General features: G+C 35.9%; 3 protein-coding genes across 6 annotated transcripts; 1 reads left to right on the forward strand and 2 right to left on the reverse strand.

The window, feature by feature from the left end:
* The first annotated feature begins 2,532 nt into the window (after positions 1-2,532).
* On the forward strand, positions 2,533-6,430 carry LOC110808972 (RNA-binding (RRM/RBD/RNP motifs) family protein). Its single transcript, XM_022034656.2, has 8 exons — positions 2,533-2,877; positions 3,310-4,095; positions 4,196-4,259; positions 4,882-4,949; positions 5,259-5,348; positions 5,428-5,558; positions 5,988-6,137; positions 6,240-6,430. Exons 2-8 carry the CDS (start codon positions 3,312-3,314, stop codon positions 6,255-6,257), a joined length of 1,305 nt encoding a protein of 434 aa, XP_021890348.2. The 5' UTR covers positions 2,533-2,877; positions 3,310-3,311; the 3' UTR covers positions 6,258-6,430.
* Positions 6,431-7,278: 848 nt separating this feature from the next.
* GB2 (GTP-binding 2) lies at positions 7,279-9,962 on the reverse strand. Its single transcript, XM_022034643.2, has 6 exons — positions 9,776-9,962; positions 9,513-9,652; positions 8,873-8,955; positions 8,308-8,512; positions 8,133-8,201; positions 7,279-7,497 (listed from the first exon to the last, which is right to left on the reverse strand). The coding sequence occupies exons 1-6, from the start codon at positions 9,819-9,821 to the stop codon at positions 7,405-7,407; spliced, it is 636 nt and encodes a 211-aa protein (XP_021890335.1). The 5' UTR covers positions 9,822-9,962; the 3' UTR covers positions 7,279-7,404.
* An 820-nt stretch (positions 9,963-10,782) lies between these two features.
* LOC110808959 (proteasome subunit beta type-7-A) lies at positions 10,783-15,587 on the reverse strand. Of its 4 annotated transcripts, none has more exons than XM_088214563.1 (10): positions 15,359-15,587; positions 14,064-14,081; positions 13,748-13,905; positions 12,230-12,371; positions 11,983-12,079; positions 11,813-11,882; positions 11,604-11,708; positions 11,386-11,484; positions 11,195-11,282; positions 10,783-11,067 (listed from the first exon to the last, which is right to left on the reverse strand). In XM_088214563.1, exons 3-10 carry the CDS (start codon positions 13,886-13,888, stop codon positions 10,991-10,993), a joined length of 819 nt encoding a protein of 272 aa, XP_088070689.1. In that variant the 5' UTR covers positions 13,889-13,905; positions 14,064-14,081; positions 15,359-15,587; the 3' UTR covers positions 10,783-10,990. The 4 variants fall into 4 exon arrangements, with proteins under 4 accessions (XP_088070689.1, XP_088070683.1, XP_088070680.1 ...); XM_088214557.1 differs by having other exon boundaries at positions 13,748-13,900; positions 14,020-14,081; XM_088214554.1 differs by having other exon boundaries at positions 14,020-14,081.
* Between the last annotated feature and the right edge of the window lie 566 nt (positions 15,588-16,153).

Raw genomic sequence — 16,153 nt, forward strand, 5'->3', positions numbered from 1 at the left:
AATTAAGTGCGGAAGTGTAATAAGAGTTTTAGGTTTACATTTCTTACACAATGACTTAAAGTACCAAATAGTGTTACATAATTCATTTTCTTGAAAGAAATACAATAAATAAAAAAATGAACGGAAAATAAAAAAAAAACTAGCATCTACTCGCAATCTTCTTACGGATCGGGTTTTGGAACCTGGTTCTTTTAATCTGAAATGGTTAAATAAGGGATGAGTTATACTAATTCAGTAAGGATATCACACTATATCACCGACACAGAAATAAAGATTGGTATAAAATCAAAAAAATACTAATGGAGTACTAAATTGACAAATTCATTTATCGATCATAAAAATCATTTACCGTTCACTTACCGTAGTGAGATTCATAAAAACAATCTATACAGACAATAATATTATACAGATCATGGTTCTATGTATAATCAGCAATCATATCACACATTATAAATCTATGTCCATCATAAATAAATCTACAATAACTATCACTCTTTTTACCAGCCTGCTAGTATCTATGAGAGTTCATAGGGATGTCCCCGCTACATGTGAACCTTTTCATTTAACATTTCCAAATAACGGGTCGTCTCTATACCCCGTCCAATATGAGCGCTAATTTACCAAACCTCAATACCTCGTCCGGTATGAGGGTGAAATAATGCCATTTCCATACCCCGTCCGGTATGAGTGTCAAATTATCAAGTCTCCATACCCTGTCTGGTATGAGACAATGTTCATGGTAGGGTTCTTTATGTACCCGGTCCGTCCACCATCTCCCAGAATATCCAGTAAGGCTGTCGTTTCATCTATTCATTTCATCACACAATTTTTATCGTTTAACCTTTAGTTTTTTCGATTCAGCAGTAAACATATAGAATAAATCATACATGCATTCAAAGCCATAAAATCAATTAATAAGGTACTATCATATATTTAAACTGTAAAATAATCAACAAAAAAAAACAGCATAGAATTTCCGGTTCTGGCTCCATTAGCAATCCATAATTAATTATGCATATTTTCTAAATTCACAAAAAATATCATATTATTATTTATTTAGACTTTAGTCTATGATAGGGAATAGAGTGAGGGATCCTTACTCGATTTGATGCCCGAAAAGCTTAGCTGTTCAACTATGCCTATGGGCGATTCTTAGGTTCTATGAATTTTTCTTCGAGAATTAAAACGCGCTAATAGTACCTACAAATGTCCCAAACAAACCCAAAATTAGTCCCAGGGCCTACTTGGCCAATTTTAAAATTCTGGTACGGTGGCTTCACCGTGCTTCGACAACAGTACCGCCGCCCACAGCGGCGGTCCGCCTCGGTTCGACTGTTTTCGGCCAAATTCTACCGATTCTGTATCGATCCCTGCTAAAAAATACATTAAAGGGCATCGGTTGGCCCAAAAAATACAAAAAATCAAAACTCATCGACGGTGAGGCTCTCCGGTACGGTGACTCCTCCGACCTATGTTGCGGTTGAGTGTTTTGATCCAGTCAATCTGTACAGAAGGAAACGATGATCACAATGGTAAAAAAATTACGCAGAACGAGAATTGGGAAGGGCCTCATCGGAGGCGTTTTGTGAAATTTTCTATGGCAGCACCGCTCGGCTTTGCCCATATTTTTCAGCAATCATCTAGTTCTTTTGCTTTGATTTGGTCATGAGTGTGTTTAAAATTGAATTTCGAGCCAAAGAAAATTTTTTTACCTTTTTTGGCGGAGGAAAGGGCTCCGGTGCGGCGACGGGTGGCGGCGGTCTCCTTCCCGGGGGCTGGGTCTTCTTCTCCAACAAGGGGGACTGGCGGGTAGGGTTAAGGTTTGGTGTAGATGGGGGTTATTTACATCCGTCCGCTTTTGATCTAGGCCGTTCATCGCGTTTGATCTAGACCGTCCGATGTTGATTAAATAGGGAGTGAATCTGGACCGTTCATCGTGATCCAATCTGTGTCGTCCATCGCGATCTAATCTGGGTTGTCTGATTGCATTCAAATTCGGTTGTCCGATCGCGTTTGGGGAGGGAACGCATTTGGATTGTCCATGCGCGCAGGAATGGATCTGGGCCATTCGATCACGGGCACGCGGATCGCCTATGTGGCCTCCCACGTGGCACCACGTCAGCGTCTGCTGCCACGCAGCGCGTCCTTATTCATCGGAGCTGCTGACCGTGCATCCCACGCGGCAGAACTTTCTTAAATTGTATTTTGACATCTGATTTCTGATTTTTCTTTCAAAAATACTTCAGTTAAACAAAATATTAAAAGTAAAATACACAATAACTAAAAAATTAGTCTTGTTTTTACTTTCATATTTTAATATTAGTATTTATTTTTTATTAGATAAAAGACATAATAAGTAAAATTAATTTAATACATAATTATTTTACAAAATATATAATTTCTTTTATATATATCAAATATTTATTACTTCATATCATTATAAATAATATTTTTAATAAATTAATTAATTTTCCTTTAAAAAATTATATATTATTCATAACTGAGTCCAGGGGAGCGTCGAAGAAGGGCTTGAAGACCTGGCGGGCTTCCTCGTTTCGGTTCAGAGAAGATAGAGAGAGAGAGAGAGAGAGAGAGAGAGAGAGAGAGAGAGAGAGAGAGAGAGAGAGAGAGAGAGAGAGTGAGCTCAGAGCGGGAGAAGCATTCGGCAAGAAAACCTTAGGCTTTTCTTTTTTCGGTTCAGAGACAAAAAAACGAGGACAGAGAGTGGGACGGTGGTCGCAGGGAAGGAGACTGAGAGCTATTCTCAGGGGAAAGCGGAGATACGTAGAGATAAAAGGATCGACGAGGATAAACAAAGTCACCTGAGTTGTGTTCGGGTCGATTCAAACTTGCAGCGAGAGGAACTTTAATTTACAGGTGAGTGAGTCGTCCTCACCGAGTTCTGTTTTTATTTTCAAATATTGTAGTGTTGAGAAGAATCAGTTGGTTTTGATTGAACGGTGATGACAATGCCATCCAAAGGATGAAATTAGATTGATGTTAGAACTAATCTGTTGATTTGTTGTCGTTTGTTTAAATGGAATTATAATTTGACGTTCTTTTAGATTTTTCTTTTCATGTATATTCCATAGTTGTCAATTTTAGGTCAGGAGAGAAGGTAGTCTACGTTGTGTTTATGCAGGTTTTGTTGAAGAATTTTTTCTCCTGGCGTTTCACTTTCATCAGAATTTAATTACTAATAACTGTGCATGCTTTATTTTTTTTATATCTTTTCCTCACAAGAAATCTTGAACTATTTTAATTGCTTGTGTTCCTTATTGTTGGTTTTCCACGTTGATTCATTGGCAGGGATGGCTGAGGAAGAGCTAAGCGTCAATGGCATCAAGTCTCCACGAGGGGGCAAACAGAAATCAAGCAACAAGAAGGCAAAGAGGCGAGAAAGTAAAAGGGAAAGAGGATTGTTGGATAAAAGTTTAGATGCTGTAGAAGAAGCAGAAGAAGAAATTAAAAGAAAGGGTACCATAGAGGGACAAGATACAGATATTATTGTTGAAATGAGAGAAAATAAGGGAGATAGTGGCAGCGGAAAAAAACATAAGAATAAAAGGAAAAAGCATGTGTTGATTGAAAAAGATGATGTTGAGGAAGAACTAGAGGTTGATACAGAAGGGGTCCCGGGAGAAATGAAATTGAGCTCTAATAATGGAATTTTGGAATGTGGAGAAAGCAAAAGGAAGAAGCAATTATTAAACCAAGCTGCTATTTGTGAAGAAGGAAGAATAAGTGGAGCAAATCCTCTGCCGGAAGGAAACCTGAAATTGAATGATGGAAATGCAAAAGGACAGAAAGATAAAGGGGAAAATCAAGAGGTTGATGGAGAGAATCTTGCAGGAGATAGGAATAAAACATCTATTGATGAGGGTTTGGAAAGCTTGAAAGATCTAGAATCTTGTGGTGGAAAGACAGGTAGTAAGAAGAACAAAATGAAAGAAAAATTATTGGAAGAAGCTACTAAGGCTAATAATCGTGGGGTTTGCTACCTGAGTAGAATTCCTCCACATATGGATCATGTGAAACTTCGTCAAATTCTTTCTCAGTTTGGAGAAATACAACGTATTTATCTTGCACCTGAAGGTGAGCGGACCATAGTTTCACTAATGGTTAGCATATCCTAGCTGTGAATTTGTTGCTTTGTCCTAATAAATGAAAATGCTCTGATGATATTGCATAACAGATCCTTCAAGCCAGGTACACCGGAAGCGAGCTGGTGGATTTCGGGGACAAGTATTCTCAGAAGGGTACGTGTAATTTCTTCATTTTGCTTATAAATTTTGCTAAAAACCATCTGTAATGGGAGCCTGTGAATTATGTGGAGATTTTGTTTCATATTTTCTGAAAGTCACTATTCTTCATTAAATTAGGGGGAGTTATAGTTTTTAGTTCCCTGGGGTTTGAGTTTTCTCATGTTCAGTCCATGTGACAATTTATATTAGATTTTCTACAATTTAAGAAAACTATTAAGTTTAAAAAATAAATTTAAAATACAAAAAATTAAAAAATAAATGTAGACTAAAGAACTTTTAGTGGAGCTTGTATGTATTAAAAGTGATACACTTTTTAGATTTTTTGTTTAGTTTTTAATTTTGGAAGGTCTACTCTGAGTGATCCATGCTTCAAATATTTTAACATCCAGAAATTTCCTGTGTTTGAACTAACAGTATTGTGCTACCTTATTAATGTTCAAATCATGAATATTGAAACTGTTAAAATTGAACGACAAGTATTGGATCTGAAATGACCCAAATCACAGGGTATCAAATTTACTTGCTCTTAAATTTATTGTCTCATTTACTTGCAAAGATGCCGGCATCCGTTTATCATCATTTAGTCATATGGTTTTCTCACTTTGTTTCACCGTAGGTGGGTTGAGTTCACCAAGAAAAGCATAGCGAAAAGGGTTGCTAACATGTTAAACGGTGAACAAATTGGTATGAATCACTATCTTGTATGTTACAAGCCATAATATTTCCTTTTATCCTTTGCTACTAGAATTGCAGCTTCTTTTTTTTTTTATTTTATTAGTTTGGCTTTAATCATGGCGTAAAGTATTTCTTATGCTTGAGATAATGCAATGAGGTAATAGGTGGCATGAAACAAGCATATTGTGCATTCTGACAAATTCCGCATTGCTAAATGTTATCAACTTCTGGTGTCTACTTCATTGCCATTTCTTTTATTTTCACATCGGGGTTCTTATGATTTCTGTGTTATAACCTTCTAACCTTCCCCATATTCAGGTGGGAGAAAGAGGTCAGCATTCTATTATGATCTCTGGAATATCAAGTATTTGAGCAAATTCAAATGGGATGATCTTACTGAAGAAATTGGTATATAATTGATAGCCTTCTGTTGACTCTTTCTACAAAATGGTAAATCACTTGCCTAATTTCAAAATCTTTGTTGCAGCTTATAAGAATGCCGTCAGAGAGCAGAAACTACCCTTAGTACTTTCTGCTGCAAAGAGGGAAAAGGATTTCTATCTATCTAAAGTTGAAAAATCCCGAGCTTTGAGTGCTATAGAAGAACGAATGAAGAAGGTGAGCCATATATACAGTGGGGTTGAGGGGGTGGTGATATTATTGTCAAAGCCAACTGCTTCCTGAAATGTATTTTTCCTGGACATAGTGAAGTACTTCCTGAATTAAAGAAAATCCATCCCTCATAGAATTAGCTTGGTTAAATTGATAGTACCAATACATTCGAAGAAAGATACTAGGATTTTCTCACTGTGCAGTTATTTCTTTTCCGTTTTTTCATAGTGTATAGGATGGGTAGATAACAATTAACAAGTACCTTCCTCTCTTTCTTCCTACAAGGAATCTTTCCTTTGATTGGTGTCTTATCGTTCGAAAAGTTTGTAGTTTTTGTTTCTGCCCTTATGATTTTAAGGAGATATTCAGTTCTTGCTCTCAAGTGGCACTGTGGCCCATGACTTTAAATGTTTTCTTTCTATGATGTATCAACAGAAGCAAAAGTCTCAACAAGAAACAGGAACCGACAATGAACCCCCTGTCGGCCAGCCAAAGGTGATTCGACAATTCCCGCAGACAAAACCAGTTAAGAAAGAGGATCCATCACAGGGCAAACCCAGGCTCTCCAGAGATATCCTGGCTGGGGTGAGTGCCGTTTCTCATTGGATAGAACTTAGCAGTGACTCCTCAAATTGCATCCTTAGATGCTTATTCACCCTGAACCTTTGGCTCTTCCTTCCTTCGCAGATATTTGGTGGATCTTGATTACCACATTATGAAGGTACGTTTTCTTAATGAAGAATTGTTTCTATTTATGGAAGAAGAGCTTCTTTGTTTTAGTTCGCGAGATAGTAGATTTGTAATCTGAATATTACATCACGGTTCTAAGCTCTACCGAGCTTTAGATATTTTGGTCTGAAACGATAATTGCTTGAGTACGTACCATCCATGGTAGTGAGGAGTATATAGCATTGACCATAGAACTTATAGGTTTCAGTTCTTCCGTCGAAACAATGCCATTGACTTCATTATAGTAACTCTGGGAAGAGAAGCCTCGGTCTTGTCTTTTTGGACCAAGTTCAACTTTCTTTATCTAGAAAAATTTTATAAATTGGATCAAAACTTCCTGATTTCAAGCCCTTTTATTGTATTTAAATCCTGTGACATCTAATTGAAAAGTGAGTAAATTATGGTGTTTGGAGAACTAAACAATAATATTAATAAAATTACAACTTTAAAATTATAAGAAAGTGGTCTACAATGGTACTTCAAAATTTTAAAAGACTGTAAGAAATTAAAATTTATAATTCATTTAGAGTGGATTTTCTTAATCCAATGTATAAAATATATTCTTAAAATTTATGAAAAAACTATTTTTAGGATAATAACTCTGAGATATTTAAAATTAAAAATCTTGAAAAAGTTTATCTTTACATTGAAATCAACAATTTTGTATAATTCTTTTAATCTGTTTCAACCCTTTGTGCTGACATTTTATACAACCAATGTACGCACATATATATATATATATGTATATATTGGAATTTTAACATGTTTTTTTAGTCAATGGAACTCAAGAGAAGCATAAAACTGTTGGTTTTCTATCTAATGATTCTTTCAACTTTTCTAATTATAAGTATTTTTTGTTATAATTTATAAATTAAACATTTTAAGGAATACAATATTTATTTTCAACTAAATTTTAATCTCCACTTATAAACTAAAACCGAGCAGAAAGGTGGGCGGACGATGTGAAGGAAGAACAGAAACTCATCCAAACAGGGAATGAGAAAGGAAGAAACTAAAATTAGATTTTTACAGTCAATGTTGTTCAGAAGTGGCACAAAGATTCTTCTTTTTTTTTTTTTTTTCTTCTTCTTAATAAGCATCAGGAGATCAAGTCTGTTCAAGTTCAACCGCAGCAGCCACTTCTCTGAGCAACTGCTCCATCTCTTGCACCCGCTGTACCTTGAGGCCGCCCATAACCGAACTTGATGCCAGACGACTGAAATAATTGCCAAAAAACGAAAACAAGAAGGTTTCTGTAAGTGGATTACATCGTGACTTTCTTAAAATCTCTTGTCATCTATTCATTACCCAAATTAATTTCTCAAATCAATTTTTCAGTGCACATTTCGAAATCTGTGCTTTTTTTTTAAATAGATCCAATAATGACCACAACACCTAATATTTTAAAACTCCACTCCTAGTTATTATGCCATTTTCGAGTTTTACTTGGAATGCAAATACACGGTTCTAACAAGCGGGACATCAATAGCTAACGCACCCATTTGAGAACTAGAAGGACAATAACTTACAAGTTCCTAAATACAAATAGAGATTACGAAAATAAAAATTTAATGTGTGACATATCCAAAAGCTATAGTCTCGGAGATGTTATGGATGTTAACGGTAAAAAGAAGACATTCTACAAGAACTAATAATTAGTTGCTTCCACAATTTGAGAAGGAAACAACCTTGTGAAAGTAAGGATTTGTCAAAAAGGTCAGGCGTGCTTTCCTAATGCAGATTTATAACGGATGACTGACTAGAACCAAGGACATAAAGGTAAGAGCTAATGATGCAGTGCTTCCTAATGCTATAAAGTGTCCTTACAACAAAGGGATAGATGATAACTACCTCGTTGGATACATCAATCACGCCTTCCTGAATATTCTGAAGGATCTTTGCAGCAGTCCTGATGAAGGCCTATAAGATAGTTTTTACTATGTTAGCTGAAGGAAAAATTAAACATGTCAAGAAAAACCTTAAGCCAAACACCAAAGGCCTAGTCATAAGTTGTTCACGTATATACCTCCTCAACGTTTTGAGCTGTTCTTGCAGACGCTTCCAAGAATAGAAGCCCATGTTCCTTTGCAAATTGCTCACCTTCCTCTTTGCTGACAGCCCTCCGATGAGAAAGATCAGACTTGTTACCGATGAGCATGATACTCATATTGGGGTTTGCGTGCTGCCGAGCATCCTCCAACCAGCTTGCTAGATGATTGAATGTCTCTCTCCTGGATGAGAAAACCGTTTTTAACTTCAGATGAACCGAGACAAAAATTACATGGGTAACAATTAATAGGTACTTTTTTAAGTAATCAATGAGGTCAGCCTTCAAAATTACTGTAAACTGGTGATTAAGCTTAGTGGTTACCAGACAAATTCACACAAAAGAAAGAGCTCAAGCAGGAGAGAAAAATGGTAAGAAAAGCATTACATGTATATATAATACACTTAATTACTGATACACATTGCCTTAATATCCTAAGGATTTCTATTTCCACATCTACCAAGTTAGATGAAGTTTACAAAGCTCAAACTCGACATTGTGGCTTTTAACATTAAGAGAAAGTGGTACAGAGACTTGCACTGACCTAGTTATGTCATAAACCAGGAGTGCTCCAGCTGCTCCTCTGTAGTAAGATCTGGTAATGGATCTGAATGATTCTTGACCTGCCTAAAAGACGACAAATGTCATATTCTTAATGGCACATTGAACTTAGAGGGCGAAACCGTATTTAGTGAAAATCAGAAGGAAGAAATTATTAGGGAAATGATGGAGTGAAATACTGGTTAGAGATGCTGAGATTTCCCGACCATCAGAATATGAAGGAAAAGTGAAATAACATGATTGACTAATCAAATTTTTAGCTCAATACCAGAGAGTCAGAACACATTAAAATTAATACAAAGGAAATTAAGTAAAGATTTGAATGAGATTAGTGTCCTAAATATATGTTCCAGTTCAAGCTAAATCCAGCAAAATGGGAACAGAAATACGTCACAGACTCAATATAGGAGTGGAAATCCGCTGTGAAACAAATTCCCTAAAGTACATATTTCTTGTAATTAAGGTTAAGAAATAGCATGCGAATCGAATACGAACTTAACCAAAACCTAATCAAAGCAAACAGCAGACAACATTAAACCTAAAATTCGAACAAGCAAAGCAAGTATATCATGTAAGAATATAATCAGCAGACAGATTCCGCAGAAACAACAAAATAAGCTTACTGTGTCCCATATCTGGAGCTTGATGGGCCTTCCATCTATAGCGACCATTCGAGCACCGAATTCGACGCCAATAGTGAGATCATGCACAGGCTGGAACCTCTTGTCAGTGAATTGCAGGAGCAGACATGACTTTCCAACACCTGAACCGCACACAACCAGCAATCCACTCCATAATTGTAAGAATTCTCGACAGAACTACTCCCTAGGGTTTAGACAAAACGGCAGAGGGAGCAAGAAATAAACAGAGAAAGGGAGAGAGGAACCTGTGTCGCCGATGATTATGTACTTGAAGAGATAATCGTAGGACATGTCTAGACAGACGACGACGTCGCTTCAGGTTAGAGGAAGGTAGAAGAGGAAGATAATAAGTTCTGCGTTTGGAGTTGTGGGTGCTCTGGTGTTTGTTGTTTATGAAAATGGGGAAAAGCGCCGGGAGATAAAATGGAAGAAGAAGAAAGGTGAGGTTTTTATAGAGCGACACGCCCGAAAGCCAACGCGGCGACGTTACGGTTACGTACTTTCACCGACACGCTATTAAATAATAATATAATAATATTTAATTTTATGTTTTAAAAATTCAGAAAGAAATTAAAAAAACACTTGAGTTTCTAGTTTTTATTTTTTATTTTTATATAAATAGATATGATTTATTTTCTTGTTGTATAAGGTTTATAATTAAAAAAGGCGGATACCCTCGTGACATTGTATTTATAAAAGGAATATATTAATTAATGTTAGCTTAGCACGGAATAACACTAATAACACTCAACCTTATAAATAATAATAATAACACATTTTATATTTTAATATATATATATATATATATATACATATACATACTAAAATATGTAGCTTAGGAATGAATGAAGGTAGACTTGGACGCATAAAAGAACTCTTCTCCCTAGTGTCTTCTTGGAAAAGATTAGGTACCAAGAAATATGTTTTTGCATGTTGGTTCTTTGGAATCTTTCAAAATCAGACCATAAGAATTTCTTCTTTTTGAAAAATCAGACCAACTAGAGCCACACAACACAGTAGAATATGGCTCAAAGCTTGATGAGAAGCCATTGTCTAGCAAATGGTTATAAACCAAGATCCAGAAAGAAGGTAAAAAAATGAAAAAAAGAAACACTAGTAAGATTCTATTTAGTCCTACCGAACACAACCTTTATCATCCTTCCTGCAAAAGAAAGACAACTAATCGACACAAACCTTCCATAATTTGCTAATCAGCTTAACATTATCGGAAACACAAGGACCCATCTGGCAGTTCATTCAAAATAATTCTTAAACTGATAAGATCATTCGGCAAGGTTGAATACATATTCCTCATGAAAATGCTAACAAAGAGCCATAATATCTCCATCTAATGAACACAAGGCATTTGTGTCGAATAAAAAGTAAGGTCCTGCGGGTCTTGATAGTGGACATCGTAAGATATACCAATTTCAACCGTGTTGCTCTTAAGACAGTGATCTCTACTCTTCCATGGCATCTCCTGCTTCAATCACTTCCACTTTTTCCTTCAACGGAGTGATCTTCGTTAGGAGGACCTCTGCAATCACAGAGAATAGAGCTGAATGAAATAAGCTCATACAATTCTCAGGCTATTGTTTTAGATGTTAAAGTTGAAATTGGTAGAAGCAAAAGAAAAAAGGATAACTAAATCGGATAGCACTAACCAGTCTTCTTAGGAAAAGAGTAGCCTTTAGCACTGATGTAAGTGCGTGGATTTGGCAACATATGGTTCCTCAGGTACTCCTTCTGGCCCTGTGCCATTGTACACCAGATGAGAAACTGCTATATAAAAAATGGAGCGCAAAAGGTTTCTCATGTTCTTTCTGAAAATAACAAAGGCAGAAAGGTATCGAACCTTGGTTATAACACAAATATCAACATTGCTTCCACTTCCCAAGTCATTGAATATACCAGAGCATATAGCCTCGGATACGAGACTTATTCCTTCATCTCTCTGGAAAGACAACATAAAGAATAAATCAACGATATGCAGAGACATCTTTTAAGGTATTGATGATATCCATAACTAACACTGAGGTTATTATTTCTTCATGATAATGCAAGCAAACTTACAGTTAGACCTTCTCTGTACTTTGACTCAAATATAGCCATTGCAGCAAGAGAACCAGAACCCATAGTAGCAAAGGGTAATGTGTCCGTTGATCCATGAGGATATATCTGCAAAGAGCCCATTTCACACATAAGAAGTTCAGAAGTGGAACGACTAAACTAGCAAAAAGAACCTCGTAATGCCAAAAACATATGCAAGCAGAAAAACTCACTGTATGCAAATGGGGCCCAGTGACATCAACTCCACCAAGAACCAGAGCAGCTGAGACATAACCTTGATAACTTTTAAAAACATTTAACAGTCAGTTTCATATGCTTACCACAAAGAGATGTTGCTTATCAGCGAAGAGTATCTACTATAAGGGCAGAAAAAAACCTTCACCTGAAAAGGTGTCTCTTGAGGAGAGTCAGTGCTGTAACAACCCTAGACTCTCGGCCAGTGTGATACCTATGTAACTGCAGCTGTGAGCTGACCATGTCTTTAGATAAGCAGGCACCATAACAATGCATTAGCTATACTTGATAAAATGAAATATACAAATAGCCTGATTCACATGTTCTAGCATGAAGAGCTAAGTTCAACTGCAAGCTCACACTAATACATTAAACATAAAAAGAGAAGTTGATACCTGTAACTGCTTCTGTATCAGCAGCAGTTCCTGCTCCACAGCAATATATGTTTGGTGCCATATAATGAATTTTCTCACAGTTCTTATCACAAACAATGGGTCCCTCGGTTGCCCTAGTATCTGCCCCGAGAATGACACCATCCTATACAAAATCACAGAGTTTAACACTTTATGTAAATCCTACCATATTTGCCAGGAAGAAAGACAAGCAATATCAAAAGGGAAAAAGGGAAGGAGCAGCTAGATGGATCAATGTGTATATTTTCTGAACTTAAATTTTGAAAATGCAGCAATGCATATCAGTAGAGTTCCTGCTCCAAAGTAAGTGTTGAAAACTAAGAAAGATGTCAAGGACTTCTTTTTATTAGGCAATTCCCATAACTCAAAATATAGACAGAGAACAACTGATTATTTTCCTGAAAGTAAAAAGGAACATTTATGGTTAAAGCCTGTTAAAGGATCCAGATTATCACCACTCTTAATCTAGCTTTTCCCAATTTATACCGGCAGTTTACAAGTAAAATCCACCTCCATTGCAGCACTAAGTCTGTTAACCTAATTTTTAACAACACCATATGCTTAAGAAATGAGCATTATGCATTCTTTTAAAAGCAAAAGTTGGCATGAAAAATTACAAGAATATGTAGGGCAATCACCTCACTTTGGCTGCAGAGACTAAAGCAGCAAAGCGGCTATGGCGCCCCAGTTTTAATGTGCGCCTATCGCACTATTGTGCGCCACGATTTTTTATTAAAACCTCTCTCGTGGAATACCACGCCACCCCTAACTCAAGAGGGAAGCGCTCGGCCTTAGGCGCTCATTTGTTGATTATTTACCATCTATGCTTGTCATTTGGACCGGATTCAAGTAAATGGATAATCTAGAAAAACAAATATTGCATATGAAAACAATGATAGGTTATATAGTACCTGGGACATGAAAAAAAAAGGAGGCAGTGGGATATCATGCCTGGAAAAGCAACCCGGAAATGGTTTGTCTTCTGAATAAAACTTGTCCTTTAAATAAAATTCGGCATGAAATATTAAAATGATGTGTAGGGAAATCACCTCACATTGGCTACAGAAACTAGAGCAGCAAAGCGGCCATGGAACCCAATTTTAATGTGCGCCTATCACACTATTGTGTACCACGATTTTCAATAAAAACCTCTCTCGTGGAATACCACGCCACCCCTAACTCAAGAGGGAAGCGCTCGGCCTTAGGCGCTTATTTCTTGACCGTATACTACCACCACATGCCATTTTGACCAGTTTCAATTACCAGCTAGTCTATTCATATGATTCTATAGCATTACCTAACGTGTCATGATATTATAATTTCTAGCGCCCTGCCTTCACACTTTACACATCAAAGAGAGTATATAACTCGGTACAGAAGCAGCTAATTATTAAGTTCTACAAGACGTCAGGCTCAGAATAGCTCAAGCCCATATAGAAGATATTCAATGTAGAAAGGAAAAAAGGAAGATGATGGGGGTGGGTGGCAGGGGTGAAGTACCTGGAAAATCAGCCCAACAATTGTTGTACCGGTTTTCCGATAAGATGGGGGTTTGGCACCCTTCTTTGCAAGCATATCATTCCTTCTGCAGAGATCAAAACTAAATCCACCCTTGGGGGGAACTTCAATTGCTGCAGGCATTTTCAAACTAAACTAACCTACATCCAACAAAACATTAGTGGCTTCCTGCAACCAGTAACCATGTTCTAAACCATACAGTTTAAACTAAAATTATTTTAAAACAACAATAGCAGAATTGTAAAAAGACATGCCAAGACAATCGTGTTCACAAGAAACTGATGGTCACTCTGAACACCTGAAAAAACTTCAACACCTGTGAAAAACAAAACAAGAAATTGCCACAAATTAGGCATTAGCAAAACCATAACTCAACAATATCCAGCATCCATAGAACAGAGAAACCTGACAACAAATAAATCAACATCCCTAACAGATTAAGGCATTGAAATGAAACCAGAACAATGGGAGAAAACATGAAAAGGTTTACATTAGGTTTCTGTTCATGTTTACTATATTCTCCTTCCGTTTTTAGATCTTAATAATTTGATACTTCATGTAGAATTAAATGAAATTGATTTATATATTCAACCTTATAACAAAAAATTTGTATTTTCACTTGCCAAGAAAATAATCACAAAGCCATTTAACTTAAATTTTTACATGAACAACTTAAAATTAGAATAATATTTGTATTTTGTTTTATTTGCATTGTTTTCCCATTTGTATTCCATGAAATTAAAATTTGAACCAAAGTCATCACTTAGAAACTGATGAAAGGAAATCCCTCCTTGTTTGTGTAAATCCAACATTCAAACAGATAACAGGATCTAAACACATTTACAATTACGGATAGAACCAACCCATACAGGATTCAGGAAAATCAAATGCTAGTGTGAGTATAACTAGGCATTAGCATCTAGCAAACCATCCTCATTTACCGAAAAATTTTCAGTTGCTTTACTTCATAACAAAACCCAAAACTTTTGGAAGCAAAATTCAGACTATACCCAAAAACCAAATAACACCAGATACAATAACAACTTTGAAAATCAAGGAATTATGATCAAACACCACCCTTATCAGTCAAAATCTCAAATCTTTGTTTTTTTTTTTTTTTTCTGAATGCGTAGTTGTAAAACAATTTCCACCATAACCGGGCAGAACAAGGTAATCATACTTGAAACCGCCAATAAGAAAAAAAGAAAGAAAATATAATATGCAAATAAAACGAAAGAGCAGAGAGAGAATTAATCATTTCAAGATCAACAACCCACATAAAACGAACAATTGAAACGAACTTCAAACTTGCTCATTCAGGCACGGAGATGGAGAGAATATTCATACATTCACTTTATTTCGACAATAAACCATTGCAAACAAACAAACAAACAGATCCGTGGAAAGGAAAAAAACGAAAGACAGAGAAAGAGAGCGAGAGAAAGGAAATCGATACCAAAGCGAAAATGCACAAGCCACCGACCAGGAACTCAGTTTGAGTACAATCAACACATAAGATCCCTAAATAAAAGAGAAGCTAACAAATACGCGTAACAGAGAAAGAGGATCAAGTGGATGAGGCATTAACTTTACCTGGCTGATGAAGACCGAACCCTATCTGTTGGTGACGTCGAGAAGCACGACGATGGAGAAGAAAGCTGGAGATATTTCTTGCTTCTGAGCAATCCAGATGCTGTAACCCAGAACTGGAGTATTCGGATGAGTAAAGTAGGAGGTAATGGAGAGGGGGATGAGACGAGGGCTTGAAAAGGGGAGAAAACCAGAGAGACTTGGCGACCAAGAAGGCTCCAAATGAGAGAAGAGAAAATTAAAAAAAGAAAATCAAGAAAGGGGAAGAAAGTGAAATTGGGCTTTGGCTTGGGCTTTGGCTTGGGCTTTTCTAATTGAGCTTTATGATAAACATACATATACATATATATATATATTAAAATCATTTTTTTTATATCAAACATTAATTAATTTTTTACCGAGAGGTAATTTAACAACGGGAGTTACCATAACTTTCAACTTATAACATTAATTATAAAAATTGTTATTATTTTTTTTTAATTTGGAATTTTATATTATTTTTACGTATACATTTATCAGTAATTTTAATTTAATAATATATTTACATTTCCATTTGTTAAGAAAAATGTGGTAAAACATATAACTATGAGTTGAAATAAAATTAATTTTAATTAGTATATTATTTCATCTAAATATTAATATTATTTACATATAAAATATTTTTAGTACGAATTAAAACAAGACTTAATTTAATAATTAAATCACACTAATAAATTAAAAATTTAAATATTACGAAATTAACCATTGTTGATATACTAATAAAATGGTGAATTATTTTGGTTGCAAATAAGAAATTAA

The sequence above is a fragment of the Carica papaya genome, chromosome 1 (assembly GCF_054855325.1).
Source record: "Carica papaya isolate Zhongbai chromosome 1, ASM5485532v1, whole genome shotgun sequence".
Lineage (NCBI taxonomy): Eukaryota > Viridiplantae > Streptophyta > Magnoliopsida > Brassicales > Caricaceae > Carica > Carica papaya.